The sequence below is a fragment of the Scomber japonicus genome, chromosome 13 (genome assembly GCF_027409825.1).
Source record: "Scomber japonicus isolate fScoJap1 chromosome 13, fScoJap1.pri, whole genome shotgun sequence".
Classification (NCBI taxonomy): domain Eukaryota; kingdom Metazoa; phylum Chordata; class Actinopteri; order Scombriformes; family Scombridae; genus Scomber; species Scomber japonicus.
In genome coordinates, this window is record NC_070590.1 from 29,967,753 (window position 1) to 29,993,233 (window position 25,481).

The following is a 25,481-nucleotide window of genomic DNA, read 5'->3' on the forward strand; positions in this document are numbered from 1 at the left end:
TAAAAAAAGAACATATATACTTAAACATGTATGTAGAGAGAACAGAACTTTTTTCAACTGAACAAATCTGCTGCTGATACTAAAAACTGTTTGATGTGAGTAAGCAGAGTTTGTGATTGCTCACCCAAAACAATGAGATAAAAAACTTTAAGAATCTCTGCAGAATTTGGCGATTAATCTGCGTGGGTTAGTCAGTGACACCATGCACACCACACACATCCATTTCATCCATTTTAATGTATAAAAAATATAGTTTAAGATTTAAAGAAGTGGTGGATTGATGTTGGAACCCTGTGGTTGGAGCTTTGTCAGTGGTGGATTACATCATTTCAAATGTTTGTCTTCACAAGTTTTTTCTCATCACAAAGTAACAGAATCACATGTGACTAACTGTTCACTTTCCCAACTCATGAATATCATTAGCATGAAGTCAGTGTCAGTTTGTTTTTTTGACTTTGAACTATAGTAACTTCTGACTGTGTCTCTGCCCACTGAGCTCCAACTCAAACCACTGTGATTGTATCTCTGCCGCTGGGAAACACTTGTGTAAAATAAAAGCAACAAGAAGAACTTACAGTAGCACTGCAGAAATGTTGCACACATTCATGTTCACTGCATCTAACATTTAGCCAACTTAACAGCTGGACTACTGGTACACAGTACACACTATATAAACATCGTTAACATGACAACCACACATGAATTGATGCAATGCACAGAAATGGTTTAAATAAGGTTGAGTATCCAAAAAAGGATAGAGTTGTTGATATGTGAGCCTTGGCAGCGATGAAGCAGAAGAGATGTGTCAGAGAAAATCATTAAAACAGTGGAATGACATTAATGCTTGGCTGTGAACAAAGTATTTTTTTTATTCCCTTGGCAACACTTTAAGAAAGTTGGAGATGTGCCATCTTCAACTAAGCATTCCTGTTTTCTTTCCATACATTCTCTCTGCTTGCAAATCAAACCCCCCTTATCAACATATCACTAAATCAAAACTGCAGAGCAATGCTCTGGCCAGTTCACATTATGTTATGCCATAGAAAACATAAAGATATAGCACACTATCACAAACAGTGTGGCATAAACTGTCAAGGAAACCAGCCTTGATCTGATGAATATGCCTGGTAAAAATAGCCCTGACTGCCATCTTAAAAACCACATGAGACACAGACAGACACACATAGACACACACACACACACACACACACACACACACATATATGTATATTACATTTAGATTCCTCAGTGTTCTGTTGAACAAAATGTTTAAATACTGCAGATTGTAGATTTATTAGAGTCACTTATCATCTTCCCCAGTTTCCATGGTAGAAACAGAGAAACACAGCAGCTGTTTTTCAAAAGGGGAGAAATTCTGCTAGTCTTTGAATTCACTTTTGCACCTCTGAGAGTGAAAGCACATGTAATTCCTATATGAATTTATACTTGGAAAAACAGCAGGAGTCAGAAGAAGTTGCATGCTTTGGGTCAGTCTGATTTCATTGGGTCAGTCAAAAAAAAAACTAAATTAAAAAAAACAAACAAAAAAAAAAGACAGCGATGCAGCATTGTGTGGAGAGGAGGAATGTGAAGCGGGGGCCGGTAGATGTATAACACAGCAGTAAAAGCTACAAATGAGCCTCACCACTGCTGTAATCTCTCTGTAGGATTAGTCCATGGGCCAGACCAGATGTTGGTACCATTCAAGGTGGCAAAGGTTACATATCATTTTTGAAAACATCAATGTTTGTAGATAATATTTTGGCATGATAACCCTTCCAGCAGCAGTCCTTATGCACTAAAAGGGGAGAAGTGGAGTCCAGCCAACTGTCACCATGTACTGTAGAGTCTCTTCATGCATGTTCAATGAGCCAACTATCAGGCAGCAATCTGGAAGTGCTGTCTGCAAGCTACTTCTGTGGCGCCAAGCCCTACTCAGTATGGATGGACAGACAATGATGGCAGGCTGGCCATTCACTGGATGCGCTCACCACCTGCACCAGATATATATATATATATATATATATATATATATACATATATGTTAGTTTTTCATAGTTATCAAATCACTGTGGTAACTTATTATACTGGATTTTCATTGTCTATTGGAAGAAATGTATAAAGACACCTAACTGACTTTGGTCTGGTTACTTTGAGTAAAACTGTGCTTATAATAAAAGGCTGAAAATCACCCCTCAGAATAAAATAATATAGGTATATTATACATTTCCTGAATCTTTGGAGTCCTGTGAGTATTCTTATATTAGTGTTTTGTGTCTCTGATGTTCCTTGATGTCACAGAACTAAAAGAAAGTAAAAAATGATTTAGGCGAAAATTGTGGAAAAACATGTGTGACTAAAAGTTTCACAAAAGGGCTTAAATGAAAGCTTAGAGTGTCCCCTTTAAAATGATACTAAACACAATATTTTTAAAGATTGTAAAATATTCTGAACTTGAGCATAAACCAAGATATGTACCAACGTCTAAAATGCATTTTTCCAACAGCTGACTCAGGAAGGGTTATCATGCCAAAATATTATCTACAAACATTGATGTTTTCAAAAAATATAAGTAACCTTTGCCACCTTGAATGGTACCAACAAGTGAAATGTTGGCCTCTGGACCATGGACTAGATGTGTTGTGGTGTGTTTCTGCACTCTCACCCACTGCAGGTCCATGAGGTCAGGAGTTGCTTTCTCAGGAGTTGCTTTCTCAGAAAAGCTCTCTGACTGAACTCCATCCTCTTCTCTCCGCCTTCAAAAAGGCCACATTCTTTCCACAGGCTCAAAAAACGTAGGTTGAATATTGCACATCATGTCTGTACGCCTTGAGATTATCAATCATTGATACTGGTTTCTCTCTTCCTCTGGCTCAGAATTGTAGTCCCTGAGGCCGATGCTTTTATGGAGGTCAAGAAGGGAGTCTCTTAGCTGGATGGAAAGTCAGGAGAAAAATATGTCCGATACATTACAAGAGTATCAGAAAATGAAGGGAATAGAATTTAACACTCACTTATTGAGACTGAGTACATGACTATATATTTGACTACTGTTACAACATGTTCCCACCAGTATCACACCACATCACACCATACATCACAACCTGTCAACTGAATGTGTCAGTGACTACTCTGTCTAAGCTGTCTGGTACAATGCCAACATATCAACATTCAGTAACATCCTAATGTGCACAAAACTGACTGTGGCAAGAGATTTTTCATTAAACACTGTATGACCTCAGTCCTACTTATCTTAAGAAAAGTGCTACAACACACAGTAGTTCAAAGTGATTAGAAGGATTGGTTAGGATTGGTTTACTGTCACATCCCTCTGGTGGTACAGTCATACCTGTCTCCACCACAATGCAATGGGTGGAATTGGAATTGTGATGCTCACAGCAATAACAAAAAACACATCTACACAGTTTAAACCTGCTAGAATTGATTTCTTTGCCACTCAGGAGCAGCGCGACAAGCTGTAACCACAACATGGACATAGTATTAGCTGTGTCCCTGGTCACCTGCTAAATAAATGTAAGTCCATCTAACAGTATTTTCAGCTCTTTGGTCTCCACCTAGTCTTGAGAAAAATATCTGGTTCTTTAGCTGCTAAATGCTTTGCTATGTTCATCAGATTGTCTCTTACTGTGTCTGTCAGCTGGTTGCTGCTGTGTGTGTACAGTGTTTATCAAAGCCTTTTCACTCTAAACAGCTGCCTGCTGACTGACACTGTGGGCTGTAATCAGTCAATCAATCAACCAATCAATCAATCTTTATTTATATAGCGCTAAATCTCCAAAAAAGTTATCTTAAAGTATTTTTCACATAGAGCAGGTCTAGACTGTACTCTGTAAAGCTGACAGGGACTACAGGACTGTGTGTGTGTGTGTGTGTGTGTATATATATATGTGATGATATATGTGATATATGTATAAATGTATTTAGGCGAATACATTTTTTAAGATGAGTCCCAGAAAGGCAGGACATTGTTGACCCTTTCTGTTCCTGAGTGATGCAACTACATGTGGAGTGAGTCCCTTCTGTACCATAAATGCTGATTGTGGAGCACCTTGGTAGCTGAGTGGTTACTGCACATGCCACATAATGGCAGCATCCCTGGTTTGATTCGGGCAAAGGACCTTTGCTGCAGCTCATTCCCCCCTCTCTCCCACTGTTTCCTGGAAGCCTCTATGCCAGCTAATGTCAGATAAAGGCAAAAAAGCCCAAAAATAAACCTTTAAAAAGACAAAATGCCAATTGTGTCACTCTGGACAATACAATTAAACAATAAATGTTTCCCTTTTTTTAATTTAGTAAGTAAGCACAATGACCAAACAGGCCTCCCTATGTCCTTAACTGACCCTCTGGTGTGTGTGGCGATGATGTCACCATGTCAGTTAGTGTGTAAGTAAAGTGTTAAATACTTTATCTAAACATTATTAGTGTGCAGAGATTTAATGGAGGGAAAAGACAGCATACGCCCAGGGGAAATAACTTCCTTTTGATGTTGTATTTATTGTTGGAAACAGCCCTACAGTCTTCCACACCATAAATGTACAACTGCTCTGAGATGTGGTGACTCAAACAGTGACACTGTTTACATCATTCTCTCTCTCATCAAACCACTCCACTGCTTGTGTGTTTTGAATAGTGGATACTGTTATTGTGAAGGAGACATTGCCACTAAATTCTTTTATTATTGATGATTTGTTTAATAGCTCCTTAAAATACCTTTTTTTTAACGTAAAGAAAGAGAGAACTTTATATAACTAAAATAAAAGAAGAAATAAAAAGGTTTGACCTGATGTCTCACCTCATCGAGCAGTAGCACTGATGATTTGATTATCTCCTTCCACTTTTGTAGCTCGTCGTCATGGTAACGCTGCTGGGAGTCCAGGAGCTGCACCCACTCCAGCTGGGTCTGAGGAATTTTGCTGATGAGGCACAGTCATACAGATTTAATTAAAAAGCACACCGATCGACACACACACACACACACAGGATAGGAGGGACTTCAGTCACTCACTGTTTACTCATCAACATCTGTACATGTTGGAGAACATAAATAACAGAGTAAATATACAACAATAAACAGATTTCCCTTCTCTTGCCTCCACGTCCACATGTGATTACCTTTCTTGTGGTCGTAATGTCTGTGCTGCAGTGAGACTCTGTGTGGCGTACTCCAGCATCCACAGCTTGTAGAACAGCATCACATTGAGAAATACCAGCAGAACCAGACTGCAGAGAGAGAAGGAGAGAAACCAGAGAGAAACCAGAGAGAAACTGTTCAACAGCACGTCACTTAATGCCATTTACTGAAATGAGTCATGGTCATGGCTGAAATGAGAATACCTTATACAGATCCTATTGGATGCAATTGAAGATGAGGACAGAGAGAAACAGGTAGATTACAACGACGCAAACACAAAAGAACACAGACAGAATTAAGAGAACATCCAAATAATCTATGAAACTATATCAGACGTGTTAGTAATAAAAAGCAAAACAACTAAAACAGATGACTGCAAGATTATTCAAAGAGTATCTTAATGGAGCAATTCAGATAATCAATAAATCATTGAGGTCATTTATCAAATCAAAAATGTTAAACATTCTCCTTTTTCAGCTTGTTGATTATTTGGATGTGTAGCTTTTCTCTGTTTAATAACATCATTAACTAAAGCAAGACATATGAGGATGTTTCCTTGGATACTTGAAAATGTCGAAGGTATAAAACAAAAAAATGATCTAGTTGAAAAAAGAAACACTCAAAAACACTATTTAGAGCCATACTCTCAGATTTGATTGAGTAAATTGATGGTAAGAACATAGCAGGTCAGAGGAGCTAGAGAAAAGTATTTTAGCTGATGTTAAAAGTTGAGTGAGGATGCAGGGGCTGTAGCAGTAGCAGTAACAGAATAATGACAGTCTACAAGTGATCCCATTACTCACACAAGGCTGATGAGAAGCAGCAGTTTGGAGAAGTTGTAAAGTGCAAGGCCTGCTGGAGCATCTGGGATGTGTCTGGTCTGTGTGGAACCTGCACATATTCAAGACATAGAAAGAAGGAACTGAGACACAATCTCAAAAATGATTTTACTGCTTATTTTTGTCTTTCTCAAAGTTACAGTGAATGATGCTGTTGTTCACTGTCAGTCCAACTCTATTTGGCAGACCACAGACCAGTATTTGTCTCACCTGCCACATGTTTGATGTGATGAATATCCTCCTCATCCTCAGGTGTGGTAACAGGGCTCAAGGCTTCATCCATGTTCTCTGTCGGCCTCAGGTGATGGACCAGCATCTTTTTTCTCCTCTTTAGAGCCTTGGTTTTGGGTGACAGTCTGTGGGCCTCCATCAGCACCACATCCAATTTAGTCAGCTCCAACTCTAGACAGGATGAAACCAGAGAGAGAGAGAGAGAGAGAGAGAGAGAGAGAGAGAGAGAGAGAGAGAGAGAGAGAGAGAGAGAGAGAGAGAGAGAGAGAGAGAGAGAGAGAGAGAGCACTGAGAGCTTTGACAAGAGAGAGGTTGCAGTGAGAGTCGGTCACCCTGTTTCTCTTTTATTCACATGAAATTAAGACATCAGAGTGAGTGATCACTTTCTATTATTTAGTGTGTATCACATATGACCACTTTTTTAGTGACAGCGACACTACTCTGTAAAGATTTACAGAGACATACGGAAGTTGAAATCTTGCAAAACCTTTAAGGATCAACCTTTGTGTTATTCTCATAATTGTCACCATCCTGACTATGGGTAATGCCGTTTTTGGTACTTCACCATTTGTGGTGAAGTACCAAAACACTGTATATATTGGGGCAAGCAGCAGAGCCTGAAATAACTGTCCAAATAAACTTTAATAATACATACATTTCCTAATAAGCTACTTGTGAAAATAGGACCCAGGTTGAAAAGTACTGGAATTGTCCTTAAATGTTCTATAACGTGTAATATAGTTGAGTTAAGTTCAGAATAATGCAAAGTGGATAGTGGATTTTATGGCCATCTTTGAAGAAGGGTTAGCACAGTTCTTCATGGTTACACTGTGTCATGCACGTGTTTGTATTTTAGTGCTAACCTAAGTGTCTGAAGTACTCGTCCAAGCCACTCCAAAAGTTCCTCTCAATGAAGCCCTTCACAATCCCCCATGGCTGCTTCCTGTAGCGAAGCTCTGTTGACACCCTGTAGAATACACATACACAAATACACATACATTTAAAGGGGACCTGTTATGCTCATTTCCAGCTGTATGTTTTGTAATTGAGATTCCACTACAGTAGATGTATATGATTCACAGTTCAAAAAATATATTTATGCCACATCACAGAGAGTCCTAATAAGATACCGCTAATGCAAACCCAACATTTCCTGCTTTACTGCTTCAAATAAAAGCTTTTAAATAATGACAGGAAGGAATGTGTTCCTCACTGAATTAGTAGAACTTTTTTTAGCACCACTAAATAATACTAGTTAAAATAACAACGTGGAGATGTTTGGAGCTGTTTGTTGAGTGGATCAGGGAGGGATAGTACAAAACGATGATGACGTTTGATGAAGAGCTGCAGATGACCAGCACACCTCAACGTGTAAACAATTTATTTCACTTTGCTGTGCCAGACTAGCCCCAAAACAATAGTAAAATGTCATAACGTTAGCGAGCAGAGCAGAGAACTTGCAGCAGAAGTCCATATAAAGAAATCAGTCATGAGTAGGGTTGCAAAATTCCGGGAATTTTCAAACTTGGAAACTTTCCATGGGAATTAACGGGAATTAACGGGAATAAACCGGGAATTTACAAAACTGAAGGTATGTTCTTATTAGGGAACTTAAATATAGTTGTGTAAAATAATATTTTAGCATAATCCTGACTTAAACAACCAGATATCATGCAGTACAGTTGAATATCTATGCTATCACATGCTCACATAGCACACTGTTTACTGCAGGGCTACTGAGACCATGCCCCCTACATGTACTGTGCATTCCTCCATCACATGCACAGATGATTTCTACAGTTCTGGACCACACTTTTGAGCCCAGAGCACACAACTTGAAGCCAGACTTTTGAGCCTGTGCTTTTGATGACATTATATGGTAATATATTTTGGGATATTTTTATGTGTAAGTGCTATATTTAGCCTTATGGTGGAAAAAATAAAACTGGTCAAAACCAAATAAACCACAATTTATACAGCAAATATCACTTTAACAGACAGGAGTGGAACTTTGATGTTACTAGTTATATCATTTGCACCTGAGTAAATAACAATAACTAATAGTTTTAAAAACATCTTGTATATTTTGAGTTGTATCTCCACCAGGATACATTGGACACACCCCCCTCAGGGATGTGTAGCTTCACAGACACATTGTTGTATTTTTTCAGAGTTGTGTGTGAAACTATTAAGAATAATAACTTTTAGTTGTTTTTTTATATTAAATTATAAATAATTTTATAATTTAATATAACTTCAACAGCTCAGGCACATCAAGCGACATTTTGCACCTTTTTTCAACGTCAACATGTTCTGATTTTTAATGAAGGGTAGAATTCTTTATCCAATTAATCAATCAAATGATGATACCTTTCCACTAAATTACCATCAATTCCCATAAATTTCCATTTAATTCCCATAAATTCCCATAATTCCCATGGAAAGTTTCCAATTTGGAATATTTCCAAAATTCCCCAGCTTAACTTCCCATGGAAATTTACCGGAAATTTTCCACCCCTTTGCAACCCTAGTCATGACCCAATGTCAGTTTGGGCTGAGAGCAGAAAAAAACTGTTAGAACTCATTATTCAACAACACTGACTTTTAACATGAATATCAAACATTGTAACATTATGGGCCCTATTTTAATGATCTATAACGCATGGCGTGAAGCGTGTGGCGCAAGTGCCTTTGGGGAGTGTCCAAATCCACTTTAGCTATTTTAACAGAAGAAAAATGTTCACTGCGCCAGGCGCATGGTCTAAAAGGGATGGACTTAAGTCCCCTCATTAATCATAGGCGTGTTTTGGGCGTAACACGCGGTAAACCAATCAGAGTGTCATCTCTCATTCCCTTTAATATCCAGGAGCGCTGTCACATTGGTGGATTGCTATTATAACAGCGCATTTACCCAGCAATGTTTCAATAATATAACATGACTTACTTTTGCTGAAAGGAAAGTTGGCTGATGAGCTGCTAACCTCACATTTAATTCATATAAAGGAAGAATATGGAGATATGATGAGTGTAGAGGTGTGTGTAGTTATACTGCAGCAGCCTGGTGTCATCAGCTGATTTAATAAACAGTGATCAGCTGTGTGTAATAGCACTGCGCTCTGTGAGCATCAGAGGCTACAGACTTTCATAGGTTGTTAGGACTGTCCACAGCGGCGCTCTCCATTTTTTACAATTAATTAAATCTGATAAATATTATGACTAACTAATATGACATGTCCCCTCCCTGAGCTACTACCTTATCGTGGTGGCGGGGTTTGAGTGTCCCAGTGACCCAAGGAGCTCAGTTGTCGGGGGCTTTTATGCCCCTGGTAGGGTCTCCCATTGCAAACAGGTCCGGGGGGCGAGGCCAGACAAAGGGTAGCTCAGAAGACCCTAATGACGAACAAGACAAATGGTTTTCCGTGTCCCTCGCCCGGACGCGGGTCACCAGGGCCCCCCCCCTGGAGCCAGGCCTGGGGGTGGGGCTCGGTGGCGAGCGCCTGGTGGCCGGGCCTTCACCCATGGTGCCCGGCCGGGCACAGCCCAAGGAGGGGACATGAGATATAGTCGGCCTCACCTCGACGCAGAGCAAGGGCTCTGGAACCAGTCTTCTCGAGAGGGGTTGGACTCTTGTCCACTCTGGAGTTGCCACTGGTAAGAGGCGCCGGGCAGGGGTGGCAATATTTATTGCCCCCCGGCTTGGTGCCTGTATGTTGGACCTGGAGGGGTGTGATTGGGAGGAACGGCCCCCCCGATCTGAACCTGAGCGGTATTCTGTTATTGGACTTCTGTGCTCGTCACAGATTGTCCATAATGAACACCATGTTCAAGCATAAGGGTGTCCATATGTGCACTTGGCACCAGGACACCCTAGGCCACAGTTTGATGATTGAGGTTGTAGTCATGTCGTCGGACTTGCGGCCGCATGTCTTGAACACTTGGTTGAAGAGAGGGGCGGAGCTGTCAACTGATCAACACCTGGTGGTGAGTTGGCTCCGATGGTGGGGGAGGATGCCGGTCAGACCTGGCAGACCCAAACGTATTGTGAGGGTCTGCTGGGAACGTCTGGCAGAGTCTCCTGTCAGAGAGAGTTTCAACTCCCACCTCCGGGAGAGCTTCGACCATGTACCGGGGGAGAGCTCTCTTATTTCTGGGGCTGAGTGTGAGATCGACAGGCGGATTGGCGCGGTGTCTGCAGTAATGCGGACTCTGCACAGATCCGTCGTGGTGAAGAGAGAGCTGAGCCGAAAGGCGAAGCTCTCGATTTACCAGTCGATCTTCGTTCCTACCCTCACCTATGGTCATGAGCTTTGGGTAGTGACCGAAAGAACAAGATCGCGGGTACAAGCTGCCGAAATGAGCTTCCTCCGTAGGGTGGCTGGGCTCTCCCTTAGAGATAGGGTGAGAAGCTCAGTCATCTGGGAGGAGCTCGGAATAGATCCGCTGCTCCTCCACGTTGAGGAGCCAGATGAGGTGGCTCGGGCATCTAATTAGGATGCCTCCCAGACGCCTCCCTGGTGAGGTGTTCAGTGCACGTCCCACCGGTAGGAGACCCCGGGGAAGACCTAGGACAGACCATGTCTCTTGGCTGGCCTGGGAATGCCTCGGGATCCCCCGGGAAGAGCTGGACGAAGTGGCTGGGGAGAGGGGGAAGAGGGAAGAGGGGAGAGGGAAGTCTGGGCTTACCTGCTTAGGCTGCTGCGCCCACGACCCGACCCCCGATTAGCAGAAGAGGATGGTAACGGTAACGGTAATATGACTTGCATTTTTAATATGTTGTATGTACAATCATAATACGAATTCACATTGTGGTCCTTTTATTAGTGATGTTTTGCATGTTTGTGTGCTGCTGTGCGTCCGTGTGGTAACAAGCACAGTGTCTGCTCCTATATATCCACCTATATAGGAGCATATAGGACTCTTGATGATGCTCCCTTAAATAACAGTAACATATGCACCAGCGACTTTAGACATGTTTGTTTTTGGTCAGTAGCTCAATCACTTTCCTCTGCCTCAAAATAGCAACGCGCCACCAACGTGCCTGACCACACCTCATCTAGAGACCAACACGCCCATAGACGCACAGACTGGTGTAAGTGCATTTGCTATTTAGACAACGTGGGCGCAGGAAGAGAAAATGACAACTGCGCCGGGGGAAACTAACAAAGACACGTGCACCACGCTGCCATCCGCTGTGCACTGACTGCAAGATAGGGCCCTAAATGACTGATCATAATGAAAAGTATAATAGGTCTCCTTCAAATACTATTTGGCTGTACTGAATGTACACTTGCACATCAATGACACATTTTGTAAACGTCACCAATTCCATGTTTCTAAAAGAGCAGCTGAAAATCAACATAAAGTTTTCATTTCTCATTTAAAGATATTTTAAAGACTGTAAAGTGAATTCATTTTCTTCTCAACACATTAAATAGGTCATAAATGTATTTCTAAAAAAGGTGTAAAAAGCATTTCAACCATTTAGATTTGAATTGTGGAGCTAGGCTTCACAAACTGTGTTTCAACATTTCTGTGTTCAGGATTTAGTGGGCGGGTCTGAATGATTAGCATAAACCCGCCCCTGCTGCTATAGAGGTATTAATACATTCAGCGCACACTACTACTACTACAGTCTACAGTTAGCCGAGCTAACTGCCGAGCTAGCCGCCGGGCTACCCGCAGAAAGCTCTCAGACATAGCGTCCATGTTTCTGGTAGAGGTGGTGACTTTGATTGACAGGTGACACTTGGTAGGGGGCGGGGTTTCAGTGAACTCGGCGGGCACTTCCACAGCGTTTGGTGGCAGAGAAAGAGGCTGAGTTTTACACAACTTTGAAGCCTAATTTCATATATTTGCAGATTTTTTTAATCATTCAAATTTGGCAGGGTGGTTAACAACACACTTTTCTGTGGTATGTCAAACTCAGAACACATATTTATTCTTACCTTACAAGGACTTTAAAGGTTTAATAAATCCATGTGCAAATCTGTTAAACCAGTCTGTTTCATTCAATCTAGATCTGGTCTTTAGTGGAAGCCTTTGACTTTTGACTGACTTTGCAGTGACTATTGTAATGGTTCATGTGATGCTGTTTTGTGAAGTACTCAGAGAGGGAGGATGCACAATGTTTGGAATGAAAGACCGACACAGGAATTTGTTTCAAATCAGTATGCTCCTGTGACAGAGTTAAGTTGAATTCATTCAGTGTTTCCTTCTTTTTATAAATATATGTTTGAACTGATCAACCTCACTCTTGCTGTTTTCATTCCATCTTTGTTGCCAAGTGCTCACTGAGAAGTCTTAGAGTCTGAAGATTTAAGAGCTTGGGTTTAGTTTTCACACAGTTCACACATAGAGGTACACTTCTATGTTATAAAGGGAGTGAGATATTACCCCCTTACCTCAGGCGACATTTGCTCTTGGCCACTCTGGTGAGCATGTAGCGGTTGAGCGTGTAGAAATAGTCGTGGTAGGGAACGTCATGAGCGATCACCTCTGCATCGATAATGTAGCACTCATTCTCCTGGCTGGCCTTGTACTGAGTCTGAACACAACAACATGCAGACACATTTAAGGAATAGTGGACTCCTTTACATATTCAAATACACAGATTTCAAGAAATTAGTAAGAAATGATCTAATGGCATGAAATATCCACCGACCTGTGTTTCAGTGACTGTGGCTGACTTGGGTGCCAGAGGATTATTCAGAGCAATGGTGTACATGATCTCTCTGGTCTGGTTCCCATCCTGCTCTTTCTTCCATGGTTGATACACCACATCTACAAGACAAAACATGAAACGAAACTTAAAGGTAGTCTGTGGAGCTCATTCCGTCACATCTTTTGGACCTCAAATGCCTCAAAATACATATTGCATGAGACTAAACACAATTTTAAGCTGTGCCACTTTTCTTCCACTTCACCTGAACAAAAAATTGGTGCGGCTCTCTAATACATAATGAGAATAAAGCTTTGTAAACCTTCAATTTCAAATGGACATAATAAACAGTTCCAAGACAATCCCTGATTGTGTTTGTATTGCTATCCAACATAGACTACAATAGTACTGGATTCCTAGCCTGTCACTGTTTGAATAGTCTTAGCATTTGCCTTGTTACAGTGAGTGATGACAAATCAGAAGTTTATCACTGCAGATCATGTTGGAGTGTAACATGTCAGTAGTACTAGGGGCCTTTTAATTATTTCGAAAGTCTGGACAAAAACCCACAGAGAGGCATCTTTTTATTACTATGGTGCTCATCTCTGGAACAGCCTTACTGAAGACCTGAGGGCAGCAGACAGTGTTTATATTTTTAAAAGCAAACTTAAAACCTACATTTTTAATTTGGCATTCAATTGAATTTTATTTATTTATGAATCTGTCTTTTATTTTCTATTTCAGCCTGTTTTACAACTTGGACTATTCTGTTTATTCTATTTTATTGGTTCTTCTTAATAACCCACCTTTTTAAGTTTCTTTTACTTCATTACTTTTAATCTTTTACTCCTAACAAGCATGCATGTGTGTATGTGTATATATATATAGCATACTCTGGGTGTTTTAACTAAACATACACCTATATCTAACCTTCCCTTTATCTCCAAAATCCTTGAGAAAGCAGTCAACAATCAGCTGTGTGACTTTCTACATAATAGTTTATTTGAGGATTTTTAGTCATGATTTAGAGCTCATCATAGCACAAAGACAGCACTGCTCAAAGTTACAAATAACCTCCTAATTGCACCAATGAAAGGACTTATCTCTGTACTTTTTTTACTGCTGCATTTGACACCATTGAGCATTACACAGGATTTTACACGGTTCAGTGCTTGGTCCAATACCATTCACCTTAAATCTGCTTCCTTTCATTATTTAGAAAAAAAAATGTTATTGTTAAGCAAATGATACACAATTATATGTATAAATGAAGCCAGATGTCCAATCAATTAAATAACCTCCAACCACATAAAGGCCTGGATAACGTGCAACTTCCTTCTACTTAACTTAGAAAAAACTGTAAAACTGTAACAATAAAAAGTTATTGTGTTTGGCCCCAAACACCTTAGAAACAAATCATCTAATAATATAAATACTCTGGATGGCATTACTCTGGCCTCCAGCACCACTGTAAGGAAAAGTTTCAAAGAGATGCTGAAAAACTAGCCCACTCATTTGTTACTTCTAGGCTGGACTACTGTAATTCATTATTATCAGGCTGTCCTAACAAGTCTCTAAAGACTCTCCAGCTGGTCAGCTGCTCGTGTTCTGACAAAAACTAGAAAGAGACATCATATTACTCCCATTTTAGCTTCACTGCATTGGCTTCCTGTAAAATTCAGAATAGAATTCAAAATCCTTCTCCTCACCTTCAAAGGTCTCAATGGTCAGGCTCCATCATATCTTAAAGAGCTCCTAGTAACTTATGAACCTACCAGAACACTGCGCTCCCAGCATGCAGGTCTACTTGTGGTTCCTAGTATCTCTAAAAGTAGAATGGGAGGCAGAGCCTTCAGTTATCAGGCTCCTCCTCCTGTGGAACCATCTTCCAGATTTGATCTGGGGGACAGACACCCTCTCTATGTTTAAGAATAGGCTTAAAACTTTCCTTCTTGATAAAGCTTATAGTTAGGGCCGGCCAGGCTTGTCCTGGACCAGCTCCTAGTTATGCTGTGATTTGTTGCTATAAATACATTTAAAAAGGAGTCAAATGTATTATAATGAGTTTACCTGAGAACCGCCTCTGCTCCTGAAAGTCCCTCATGAACTCAGTCTCAGTGAAGAGTAAGTCATACATCTTGTCCACACTGAACTTGTACACCCCATTAATGTATTGCCTGCCACTCAGGTCCTGGTGGAAAGCCTGCACCTCTCCTGCACAAAACAGTATTTCTGTGTGTGAGTATGTGTTGAGGGGTCAAAACTGAACAGATAAACAAAACCAACAGCAATCAACATGTACACTTTAGGTTCTATTGAGGGGACCATACACACACCTTCGTCATGTGTCTCTGATGAGTCACTGAGCTCGGTGGGCAGATCCTCGTTGTCATTGAGGTCCAGTGAAGGTGAAAGGATGTGGCTGCTGTGGCTCTCAGGCATGGGGACGGTCAGGAGGTCTGTGTCAGGGACTGGGCTGGATACATCCTCCACAGGGGGCAGGTCATACTGATGGAGCAGGAAGAAAAAACACTGGATAGTCAAAACAAGGATCTCCATTGTTTAAAGGGTTGCTCCAGAGATTCAGTATTCCACTCCCATGAAGTTGGGAAACAAGAAACAGAGTTGGGTTAATGATAAGCAGTAGAGTAGAGTTATCCTGACTTTTAGTCCCTGGTATGACTCAAGCTCCAAAAACACCAGGTGCTGCATTCCCCATAATGCGGACCATTGCATCTTATAAATAAAGGATGGGTTCATAAGTCTTAAAACAACAGCCAGGAGTCCTAATGACCATTGAAACTTGCTTTTTCTGCTGTAATCATGGACCATTAATCCACAGTCCTTCTGTGTAAACATGGATTTAAAAGTAGATGTGAAGCTAATATGAAGCTTCAGAGTCCAAATGAGTCAAATCTTCATCTTCTATGTTTCAACGTTAGTGTTTTTAGCACCAAAGTTCCTCTTTTTGTTACTATACTTCCACCACAGCTCAATAGGGAAACACTAAGAGGGAATTTAATGCTAAAAAGACTTTAAATGTGTCAGATATCACTTGATATGACTAACTGCTGAAGCTCAATAGAAGCTGATCATCTACTTTGAAATGACTGTATGGACACACTGTGGATTTTTTCCTCCATCACTTCCATTGAAAGCACATTTGAAGGAGATCTTTTAATTGTCAGTATGAATGTAACAAAGTGGGTGAGAGCACACCATTTGTCCCCATCAACTACATTTGTACCATAAGTTATTAATTTAATTATACTTGATGTTTGTTGTTTGAATCATAAGTTAGTCAGTAATCATACTTTGCAGATACTTACTATCCCGGGTTTGTTTGTGTTTTGCAGTATATTTGGTTAAGTTACATCTCAGCAGACTTTTGGTTAAAATAAAACACACACTTGTATTGAAGTTAGAGTTTATTGGTTTAGTTTGAGGACATAAAGTTTTATATCTTTCTTTGTTACTCATCATACATACATGTGTTCAGGAAACAAAGGGAGGAGGTGGCCTAGGTCTCCTGAATTTATAGACTGGTGACATCATTAGTGATGTCACTAGGGAAGAACCATGTGAAGGGGTGGTTGGTGAATTGTTGTGTAGATATTAAGATTGTTTATGATTTGATTTAAGTTTGGTTGCAGATGTAATGGAGGCAGGCTGTATAAAAGTGATGTCATGTGACTGTTGTTTAACTGCTAATCTTGTTGTTACATACCTGTTTCAGGAGGGGCTCAGGACTTACCTGAGGAGTGGTATAGTCCACTTTCATTCAGAGGGCAGGCTGATAGAGGGCTCTATATAAGAAGGAGCTGTGAGACTGCTCAGGGGGGTTGTTCTGCTAGAGTGTAGCTGTGTACACGTTGTTTTAATTTTATTTCAGTTATGCTTGTGAGTTAAGTTAATTTTGTTCTTTTGTACAATTTTTTGTTACATTATATAATTCATAATAATAAAAATACAGTTGGACAACTGATCCAGCCTTCTGTGTCTGCCTTCTATTAAAGATTAGACCACTTTGGTCAGCCTGTACCACAATGAACATGAAGAATGATTACAGAGAGGAAAAACTTCTCTACTGTTTATATGAACACCTGACTCTTTTTTTAAAAATTGAAAAATTGTGAACCTGTCCCTCAAACCCTCCCTTGTCTCACAAAGCCTGTTTCAAATTTGTAACACAAACATGAAGAAAAAAATGTGCACATATTATTTACATGTAAGATTTTGATAAGTGAAAATAGTTGTACCCCTACACTTGACTTTGTGTGCACAAACTCAATTTACATTTGTATATTTCTTTGCACAAATTCACACGGTGGGATGTCTCAAGTAGAAACCATGTTGTAAAGATCTTGATTTGCACATTTGTCCATTTTATCTGTTGATACCATGGATGCATAAAGAGAATCTCACTTGCATATTAGCCATGACATTCACCAGCAGCCCCTGCTGTTCATCCCTGCTCCACCAGCACTGTTTAACTGAACAGTTAAGAATTGAACATCACAGCTTACTGAATGTGACAATGTCTTACTCTGATGTGTTGTATCTCTTGTTTGTCAGAAACAGAAATGTGTGCATAAATATGCTCATTTTTCTGTCCATTCCCACAGAAAAACAGTGCAAAGCAGATCTGTCAGAAGTCTAATATGCACAAACCATAATCAGTTCTTACAAAACCAGTTTTGCACAGACATGTACACATGTATTCAGTTTGTTGTGCACAAACATTCAAACACAGGTAGGCATGTTTTACAGTTGACAAAACCTTATTGAAAAATGTGCATATAATATATTCACTATTTTCTTCCTCTTTCTTTCTTTTTTTTACCAGTTAGGACAAAAGTTTAACTGTCAGATTAAGGCATTACATCGTTCCATATGGATTTTGGATTACATTAATTTCCCGTTAGTGTAACAGGAGGTTAGTAAAACACAGACAAAAGCTTTCAACAGATGTTCATGTAGTATTAACAATGTGTCTGTTCAGACAGTGCAGCAGCAAAAGTGTTTCAGTGTAAAAGAAAAGTTGTTGTAATTGCTCACCTTAGCATTCACCATGGTGCAGGTTATGAAGAACATGATACAATTGACAGGATCCTTGTGCACTCTGAGAAGCTCACGACACCTTTCGACAAAATACCTGTTTTACAAGATTGTATTTGTTTTGGTGTGTAAGGTGGGAAGGGACCCCCTGGGGATTTGAGTTTGTCTCCAGAAGACAATAAGCTTTTCCCATTATCATTTCTTATTGCTGACTTCCTACTACAATGAGACAGAAAGATATAACTCAGTACTAATACAGTATATACTGTATAGACAGTATATACTGTATAGACAGTATATACAAGATACATAACAAATTGACCTGTATATAAAGTAGATTCTGTATATTTGTTGTCCATAAGCATACTTATTTCCTTTGTTTGCTTTTTATGCATTATGCTTACTCTACAGGTTCAACATAAGTACAACGAATGTACTTACATTTACATGAGTGTTGAATGTTAACTGTTTAGTCAGTGTTATTATGTATTTAGGCAAATAATTAAATTCAGGCCTTTTTCTTTTAAAGTATTTCTTCAGTTTATTTTGGAGGGGGGGGGGGGGTGATGAAGGAATCTCAGCTGTGAAAAATGAAATCATGAATCACTAAAAAAACAAACTGTGTCTAATAAATCTAAATCTTATGTGTTTTTTTAGAAACCTGGCTTGTGTGCATGATGTTTATCAAGCCTCAGTATTATGACATGATACATGAATTGTAGCAGTGTTTGAACCAACCTCAGTCATCAGTTTGTCTTAAATACATACATTTTAGTATCCCTTTAACAGTGATGATCTAATGTAGTCATTCCATAAATATATTTATTTAATTACTTCATTTTATGAATTTGGGCTCCAGCCCTTCTCACATCCTCTGCACATCCCTGGTTACTGTGTGTTTATGTTAGCTTATCATTGTTGAGCTATGTTCAGTATCAGTTCTTCATGGCAGCATGTGGTTTGAACTATAGGAGTTCCTAACATGACAAAGTGGTTGTTCAGTGGTTGTTCAGCCTACTCACAGGGACTGGAGAGTCGGTGCTGGTCACCTCTGGCAGAGCGATGTTGGGGAAGGCTTTGTGAGGCAGCACAGGGCTGATGTCGGGCTTGCCTTCAGTGTTCTTGGCGAGGGTGTTGCTGGTGTCATTGTTGTGCTCGTTGCTGTCCTCCACAGGCAGCTCTTCACAGTACCTGCACCATGGAGACGGACAGCAGCTGTAGGTCAAGGTTACCAGCTTGCTGCACACTGCCCACACTGGGCTACACACATGCATGTGTATGGGTGTGATGGAGGTGGTGCTCATGATAGTGGGAGTCCTGGCTGCAATTTTAAACCTTTCTGTTTTTATCATGACTGATTTTCATGTAAGATAGACACTGAATATTTTGATCTCTGATAAATACCCAACTTACCTCTGCATCACTTTGACAGTACAAACCCATAAAACCCTTGACTCTATTATTCATTTTCATAATGTAAAGTTATAAAGCTTTATTTATTTAATTAAGACTTGTAGTTTGAACTTAATTAAGAATTTAAAAGAAGAAATAATTGATTTGAATTATTAAGCAGCACTTGTGTTCTTTAACTTACTACCACCACTTTTCATTTATATCACCATTTAAATGTTTATATATAAAGTTGACAATAACTTCATTGATTATATTGTATAAGTGTTGAGGTGAAAGTAAGGAAGAAAGCCATCATGCCAGACGTAGAGACACTGAAATGGTACACAAACAAAAACAATGTGCACATTACAGATATTTTCCCACCGTAAGTAAGGAAAGTGTGTTGTGAAATGGAACACATGATGGATGCATCTTGAGTGGGATACTCACCCCATGGTGTTAAAGTCTTCATCAGGGGGGACGTAGTCCTCATCATCACTGGTCAGGCCAAGTTCATTACCGTAACACTGATGGACAAAGTGCCACAGCTCTTTAGGACACAATGGCTAAGTCAGTGGAGAAAGAAAAGCAGACAAAAGCAGAGTGATTCAATAATTAGTTGGTATCTGAAATTTGGAGTTGCTCACTGTTTAGTGTCCATTATTGCAAGTAGTGACTGAGTACATAAGGAAGTGATTTCGGACACAGCCACTGTTACCAACATTACAAGGAGAAACTAAAACAGTTAAGAAATATCAAACAATCCTCATTGGTAACATTAATATATCTGGTAAATTGTAAGAAGGTTGTTTTTTTGTCAGTGTTATTGTGTTATGTTTGTAGGTAGAAAAGCTACCAAAGTAAATCGTTAGCCTAACCCTCATTGGAGTAAACAAGTGTTTGCCATGGAAACCGGTCAGCAAGCAAGGAGATTGAATACCCTGCTAAATGTAAGAGTGAAACAGATGTCATCAGTCAGACAGGGTAAATCATATGGTTAGGATCATATCAAACCATGTATCCCATATATGTATATATATATATATATATATGTGTGTGTATATATATATATATATATATATGTGTGTGTGTGTGTGTATATATATATATATATATATGTGTGTGTATATATATATATATATATGTGTGTGTGTGTGTGTGTGTGTGTGTGTGTGTGTGTGTGTGTGTGTGTGTTATTTCTATGACAACAGTAGAGTCTCCTTATTTCAAAAAATACATTTTTGAAACTCTGCTTTCAAAAAATGAAAAATCACTCCCACACTGTCTCACTCACTGTTGTTTGTTTTATTGAGTCACAACATTTCAGTCTATCCAACCTTCATCAGGCATATCATGTACAGCATCACAACACTTCTATATATGCACACACAATCATCCAATGAGAGGACTAGAAAGATCAACCTGACTAATTGATTAGCACCTTGAGTTAATGCACATAGTGTGTGTCACCTGTCAGACAATGACATAAGAATAATGTATACAAGAAAAAATGTTCTATGTCATTGTCCAACATATTGTAGAGGAAGAGGATGAGAACGGCCTGCATTGTGTGACAGGGACATGCTATGAGCAAATGTTAAAAGAGGTGAATGGCATTAGGAATGTTACAGCTGACTTACAACGTTAGATAGATATTTACTAAGAGAGATGAACCTCTACTGACTCATTGAATTAAAATACATTGTAGGTCTGCTCACAAGCAAGGTGGGTGTATTGTTTGTTATGCATATCATCTTATACTAGTTATAAAACTTTTGTAAGGGTTCAGCTTGATTCTTGTGGTAGAACTGGAATGTACACATCTGGTTCTACAATTGAGGTTGTGTGAAAATTAGTTTTTTATGGATATTTACATTTTTAAAAACTATGGTGTTCGATATAGTCTCTCACTTACAAGGAAAAAAAAACAGCTCATATATTTCTCATATCTAATAGCATTAGATTTCATTTGAGTATCAGTTGACTTTGACAAGCGTGTTTCAGTCTGAGCTCAGTTAAACATGTTGATTTGAATGTCTGCAAATACTGCATCCAGTTCATCTACTGTACCTGATTATGATTCTACCAGCAAGCAAGATAATGGCACATCTAATACATAATGATCATCAGCTCTACAATGTCAGTGTAGTCACTCTCACCTTTTCTAGGAGAGCGTTCTGCCACAGTCTGAACATCATCATGTATGTCCGGTCCCTCGCCCCAAATGAGGTGAAAAAATGCTAAGAGATGAACACAGTTGGATGGATTCATGAGTCAAAAAGAGTTTTTATCTTCCAATTGGAGAGACAGACTGCATTGTTGTCATCATCAAAAGCAGTTTGTGGTTCTGTATAATAATATTAAAAGTAAATACATATTAAAGTGGCAGTTATGTTACACATCAAAATATGGCCTATAATAAAATTGTCTCCATTTTATTGTCAATCAAGATGTTTCTTGTGATTATGCAAGGTGAACTGCTCAGTTTGTACAGTAGTGTACTGTATATGTGATTGATCTACCTTCTCATTGTCAGTGCACAGCTGGATGGCGTTGGGGATGAGGCGAGCCGTCTTTTCCTTGGTCATGGAGCAGATGTCCTTTAATCGAACCATTAGCTTGAAACAGACAAGCAGATAAGACCACTTCAAAGGTTGATGATAACATTTAAAGTGCTCAAGTATAGGATAAATAAACTCAGTCACAAAGGCAACTAGTCAGCACCCCTAGCCACTATAGTGCATCACTGTCCTCACCAGGGTTTCCCATCGGAAGATGTTGCTATAGAAACAAATCCAGTTCTCTGAGAGGTAGAGCCGTCCCTGCAGGAGGATGTCCCGCTGCAGAGCACATGAATAGTCTGGAACAAGTTAAAGGTCAAAGGTTAAGAATGACAACTTTGTCCTATACACAGGATCAACAATTCAGCAGTCCATTTCATGTTTGTTCAGCCATTAAAACATGTTCACATTGAAGATGATATTTTGTGTGTATCAGTGTGGGGTGACTCACCCACAATGAGGCGCTCAGTATCTGGCAGCTGCTTGAAAAGCTTCCTGAAGTCCTCGTTGCGCTGCTTGTAGGTGGGACTCAAAACCTGCAGTGGACACACAATCACAGTAAACATAGGTATGGACAACGCTTACAAAACACACATTAACAATCACTCATTTTTCATGCTGGACAGAAAGACATTTTTCTTTCAAAAGAACAGAAATGATATAACCAACATGTATTTTTTAAGTCTGAGGAGGATAATATTCAGTTTGTCGGCCCACAACTCCACACACAAATATCTCAGTTGTTTGGTGGACTGTCTTGAAATGTTGAGCAGACACTGATGGACCCAGAGGACGTATTTAGCTGACTTTGGACTTCTCAGTGGACTTCAGTGAAACATTGCTACAGTTGTTTGCTTTATTACCTTGGTGAACTAGTATGATCCTTTTACTTTTCCTGTAGTGCCATTATCCATCATTCCAATGTGTCCAATACTTTTATTTATGTCCTGCTAAATCAGTGGTATTCCCATCAGCCTCAGGTTTACTTAATGTAGTGCTACTTTGTATGTATGCAAATGTTAACATGCTCACACACTAAAATACTAACGTTAAAGATAAATTATACTATACATAATGATAGGAATTTCTCATAATATGCACATACAGTATTCATTATTAATTGTCTTTTTCAAGGAGAAATGATCAATAAAATACCTTTGATGTTTGACATTAAATAAAGTGTAGGGTAAATCACACATGTAGGGATGCAGATGAATGCTAATCATTTTGAGGATACCCTGTTTTCATCCACCATCAACATGAGGTCTCAATGTCCATATATCCTATAGTTTAGTTTAATATGTAAGTCATTGTGAACTGTTTGATTTCAGAGGAACTGAATCCTGCCTGTATAGGTTTAGGTTTAGGCAATGGAAGCACTTTGGTTGATTAGTGAGCGATCATGCTGTGAATAAACATGCTGAGCCTCAACTGTATTAAAATAAGACTGTGATCATTCCCAAAACTTGTGCTGCCAGCACAAGTAAACATTAGCATGCAATTGAATATTGCTCTAGTTTGTACTGGCTGATATTGTACTGGAAGATCAGATATTTTGGTGGAACAAAAAAAAACAATGCTGTCTCTGAACAGTTCACTCATTCAGTATTAACATTCTTGCAGCTGTCTAAATCAGTCAAAACATTAATAAACAACATTTTTCTCATTATGTTAATAAGACAAAACCTATTTGCTGTTGTAATTGTAATTCAGTGGCATATTAAAGTCAGTTCTAGGGGACTAGCTATATACTGTTAGGTTTATTTTACTGTAACTATGAAGTATTCACATTTCACCTCTTTACTTTTTTACTGTTCTCCTTTGTGACTTTTCAACAATGTCTGAACATGCATTTTCTCAACAAGTCTGGTCAAAGCCAAGTCCAAACCTGCTCTGTCTGACAGATAACTGTACTTAGCCATCAGGAGAGGACCAGAGGCACACAGAGAGCCAAATTGTCATACCAAGTTGTCATAGCTGCAGGATGACATTTACAGAACTGCATATTATATTCTAAATGTGAAACAGAGCTGAGTATGATTCACACACATTTTAGACTACAGGTTGTTGATACAATCTCAGCTGAGTCCAGGCTGCTCTGAGATTTGTATATAGTAATAGATATAAGTGGAAGTAAAGTCGTTTTTGTCAATAGTCACTAAACCAAACATTTGGCCACATTTAACTCCTCTCTCTCAAGTTTTAAACCAACTTTCATCAAATGATCTTGTCTTTTTAGCCACACAATTCCCATTGCTGTTTTGTGGTCCACTATGCAGACAATGTGACTTACAGCAGGGACCTGCTCTGAGTCCAAGTCCCACTGCTGCCACTGGACTGGCTGCTCCTGCTCAGGCTCCCAGTTTCTTTCAGTCTCTGAGTCCTGGACTGATAAACTCTCACTCTGCACCACCATTCTCTTTCTTCTTTTTATCTGCTTTTTTTCTTTCCTCATCAGTCTGTCCTTGTGCCAACTTGTTGTATTTGCATCCAGCTTCCCTTCCTTCATTTTGTTTCCATGTATGAAAAGCAGTGATTCAGGTCACCACTCCCCATACACAAACACACCTCTGTCACACACTCAAGTAGTGTCTGATGGGACGCAGCAGCAGCAGCAGGCCTGAGAGCACCAAATGATTATCTTCAAATGCCTGTCAGGTCAGAGATTTCATCCAAATACACACAAAGCCCAAATGTTTTCTATTAATGCAAAAACTTGGAAATGAACATCTTCAGTTATCCTGTCTTAGACAACAAATATCCCAAAGGAAGAGACAGACTTTGTACAGATTATACAGTCCAATGATAGATCCTTAGTCTTAGCGATGTTTTGAGCTGTCATCAAGCTGAGGAATACAATGGGTTGTCCATGATCTCATCGGGATCTCACAAAATGTAGATTCATTTCTTCAGATCACATATCCAAGGAACAGTCTGATATAGATTTTTTGCAGAAGGTTTTCTATTTTGCATCAGTCCATCCACACTATAACTCCACTCACGCGGTTCCAGCACACACTCCAGATGTCCCACTGCCAAACAGTGTTGTCGAGTAAAAGACAAGGTATGACTGGAGTAATGTGTGACTACAGAATTCCAAGATTCCTCCTCCGACTTTGTTCTGTGACAGCCTCGAGTGTTTGGAAACAGTCATGGAGGTGGGTGGAGCCAATGTGAGTGTGTTTTTGTGGTCTACAGCATGTGAAAGAGGAGAAAAAAATAGGGGAGGGGGGGGGGGGGGTGTCCAAGGAGAGTCTGGGTTCACTAGAGTTCAACAGGAGAATGTGTGTGTGTGTGTGTGTGTGTGTATTTCTGTTTTTGTTCACATGTACCCAGTGCATATTAGGCTTCCTCCAAATGTTTAGTTGTACCACTCTCCTGCTATTTAGTCTTTTCTCTTCCTTTAGCCTGCCAGAGAGGCAGACTGTGACCAACAGCAACCAAAACAACAGGAAATAGAGGGACCAATTCACTTCCTGCAAAAGCGTAAGTGTGTGTGTGTGTGTGTGTGTGTGTGTGTGTGTGTACTTTTAAAATGAGATTTGGAAAAAAATAAAGGGTTATTAAATTATGCTTGCAGTGCAACATTG

At 39.6% G+C, this 25,481-nt stretch overlaps 1 protein-coding gene across 1 annotated transcript; it reads right to left on the bottom strand.

Moving 5' to 3' along the window:
• Positions 1-2,705: 2,705 nt before the first annotated feature.
• LOC128371107 (protein Aster-B-like) lies at positions 2,706-24,456 on the bottom strand. The gene is made up of 17 exons (XM_053331314.1): positions 24,185-24,456; positions 22,343-22,427; positions 22,087-22,190; positions 21,853-21,948; positions 21,490-21,570; positions 19,781-19,896; positions 18,961-19,129; positions 15,217-15,388; positions 14,951-15,094; positions 12,884-13,002; positions 12,624-12,766; positions 7,086-7,189; positions 6,202-6,393; positions 5,956-6,043; positions 5,134-5,241; positions 4,814-4,934; positions 2,706-2,932 (listed from the first exon to the last, which is right to left on the bottom strand). Exons 1-17 carry the CDS (start codon positions 24,398-24,400, stop codon positions 2,843-2,845), a joined length of 2,148 nt encoding a protein of 715 aa, XP_053187289.1. The 5' UTR covers positions 24,401-24,456; the 3' UTR covers positions 2,706-2,842.
• Between the last annotated feature and the right edge of the window lie 1,025 nt (positions 24,457-25,481).

Coding starts and splice junctions, on each gene's coding strand:
- LOC128371107 (XM_053331314.1), bottom strand. CDS start 24,400: ATGAAGGAAGGGAAGCTGGATGCAAATACAACAAGTTGGCACAAGGAC. Junction 21,949..22,086: donor TCTTCCGATGGGAAACCCTG/GTGAGGACAGTG, acceptor GTCTGTTTCAAG/CTAATGGTTCGATTAAAGGA. Junction 21,571..21,852: donor TGTGCACTGACAATGAGAAG/GTAGATCAATCA, acceptor TTCATCTCTTAG/CATTTTTTCACCTCATTTGG.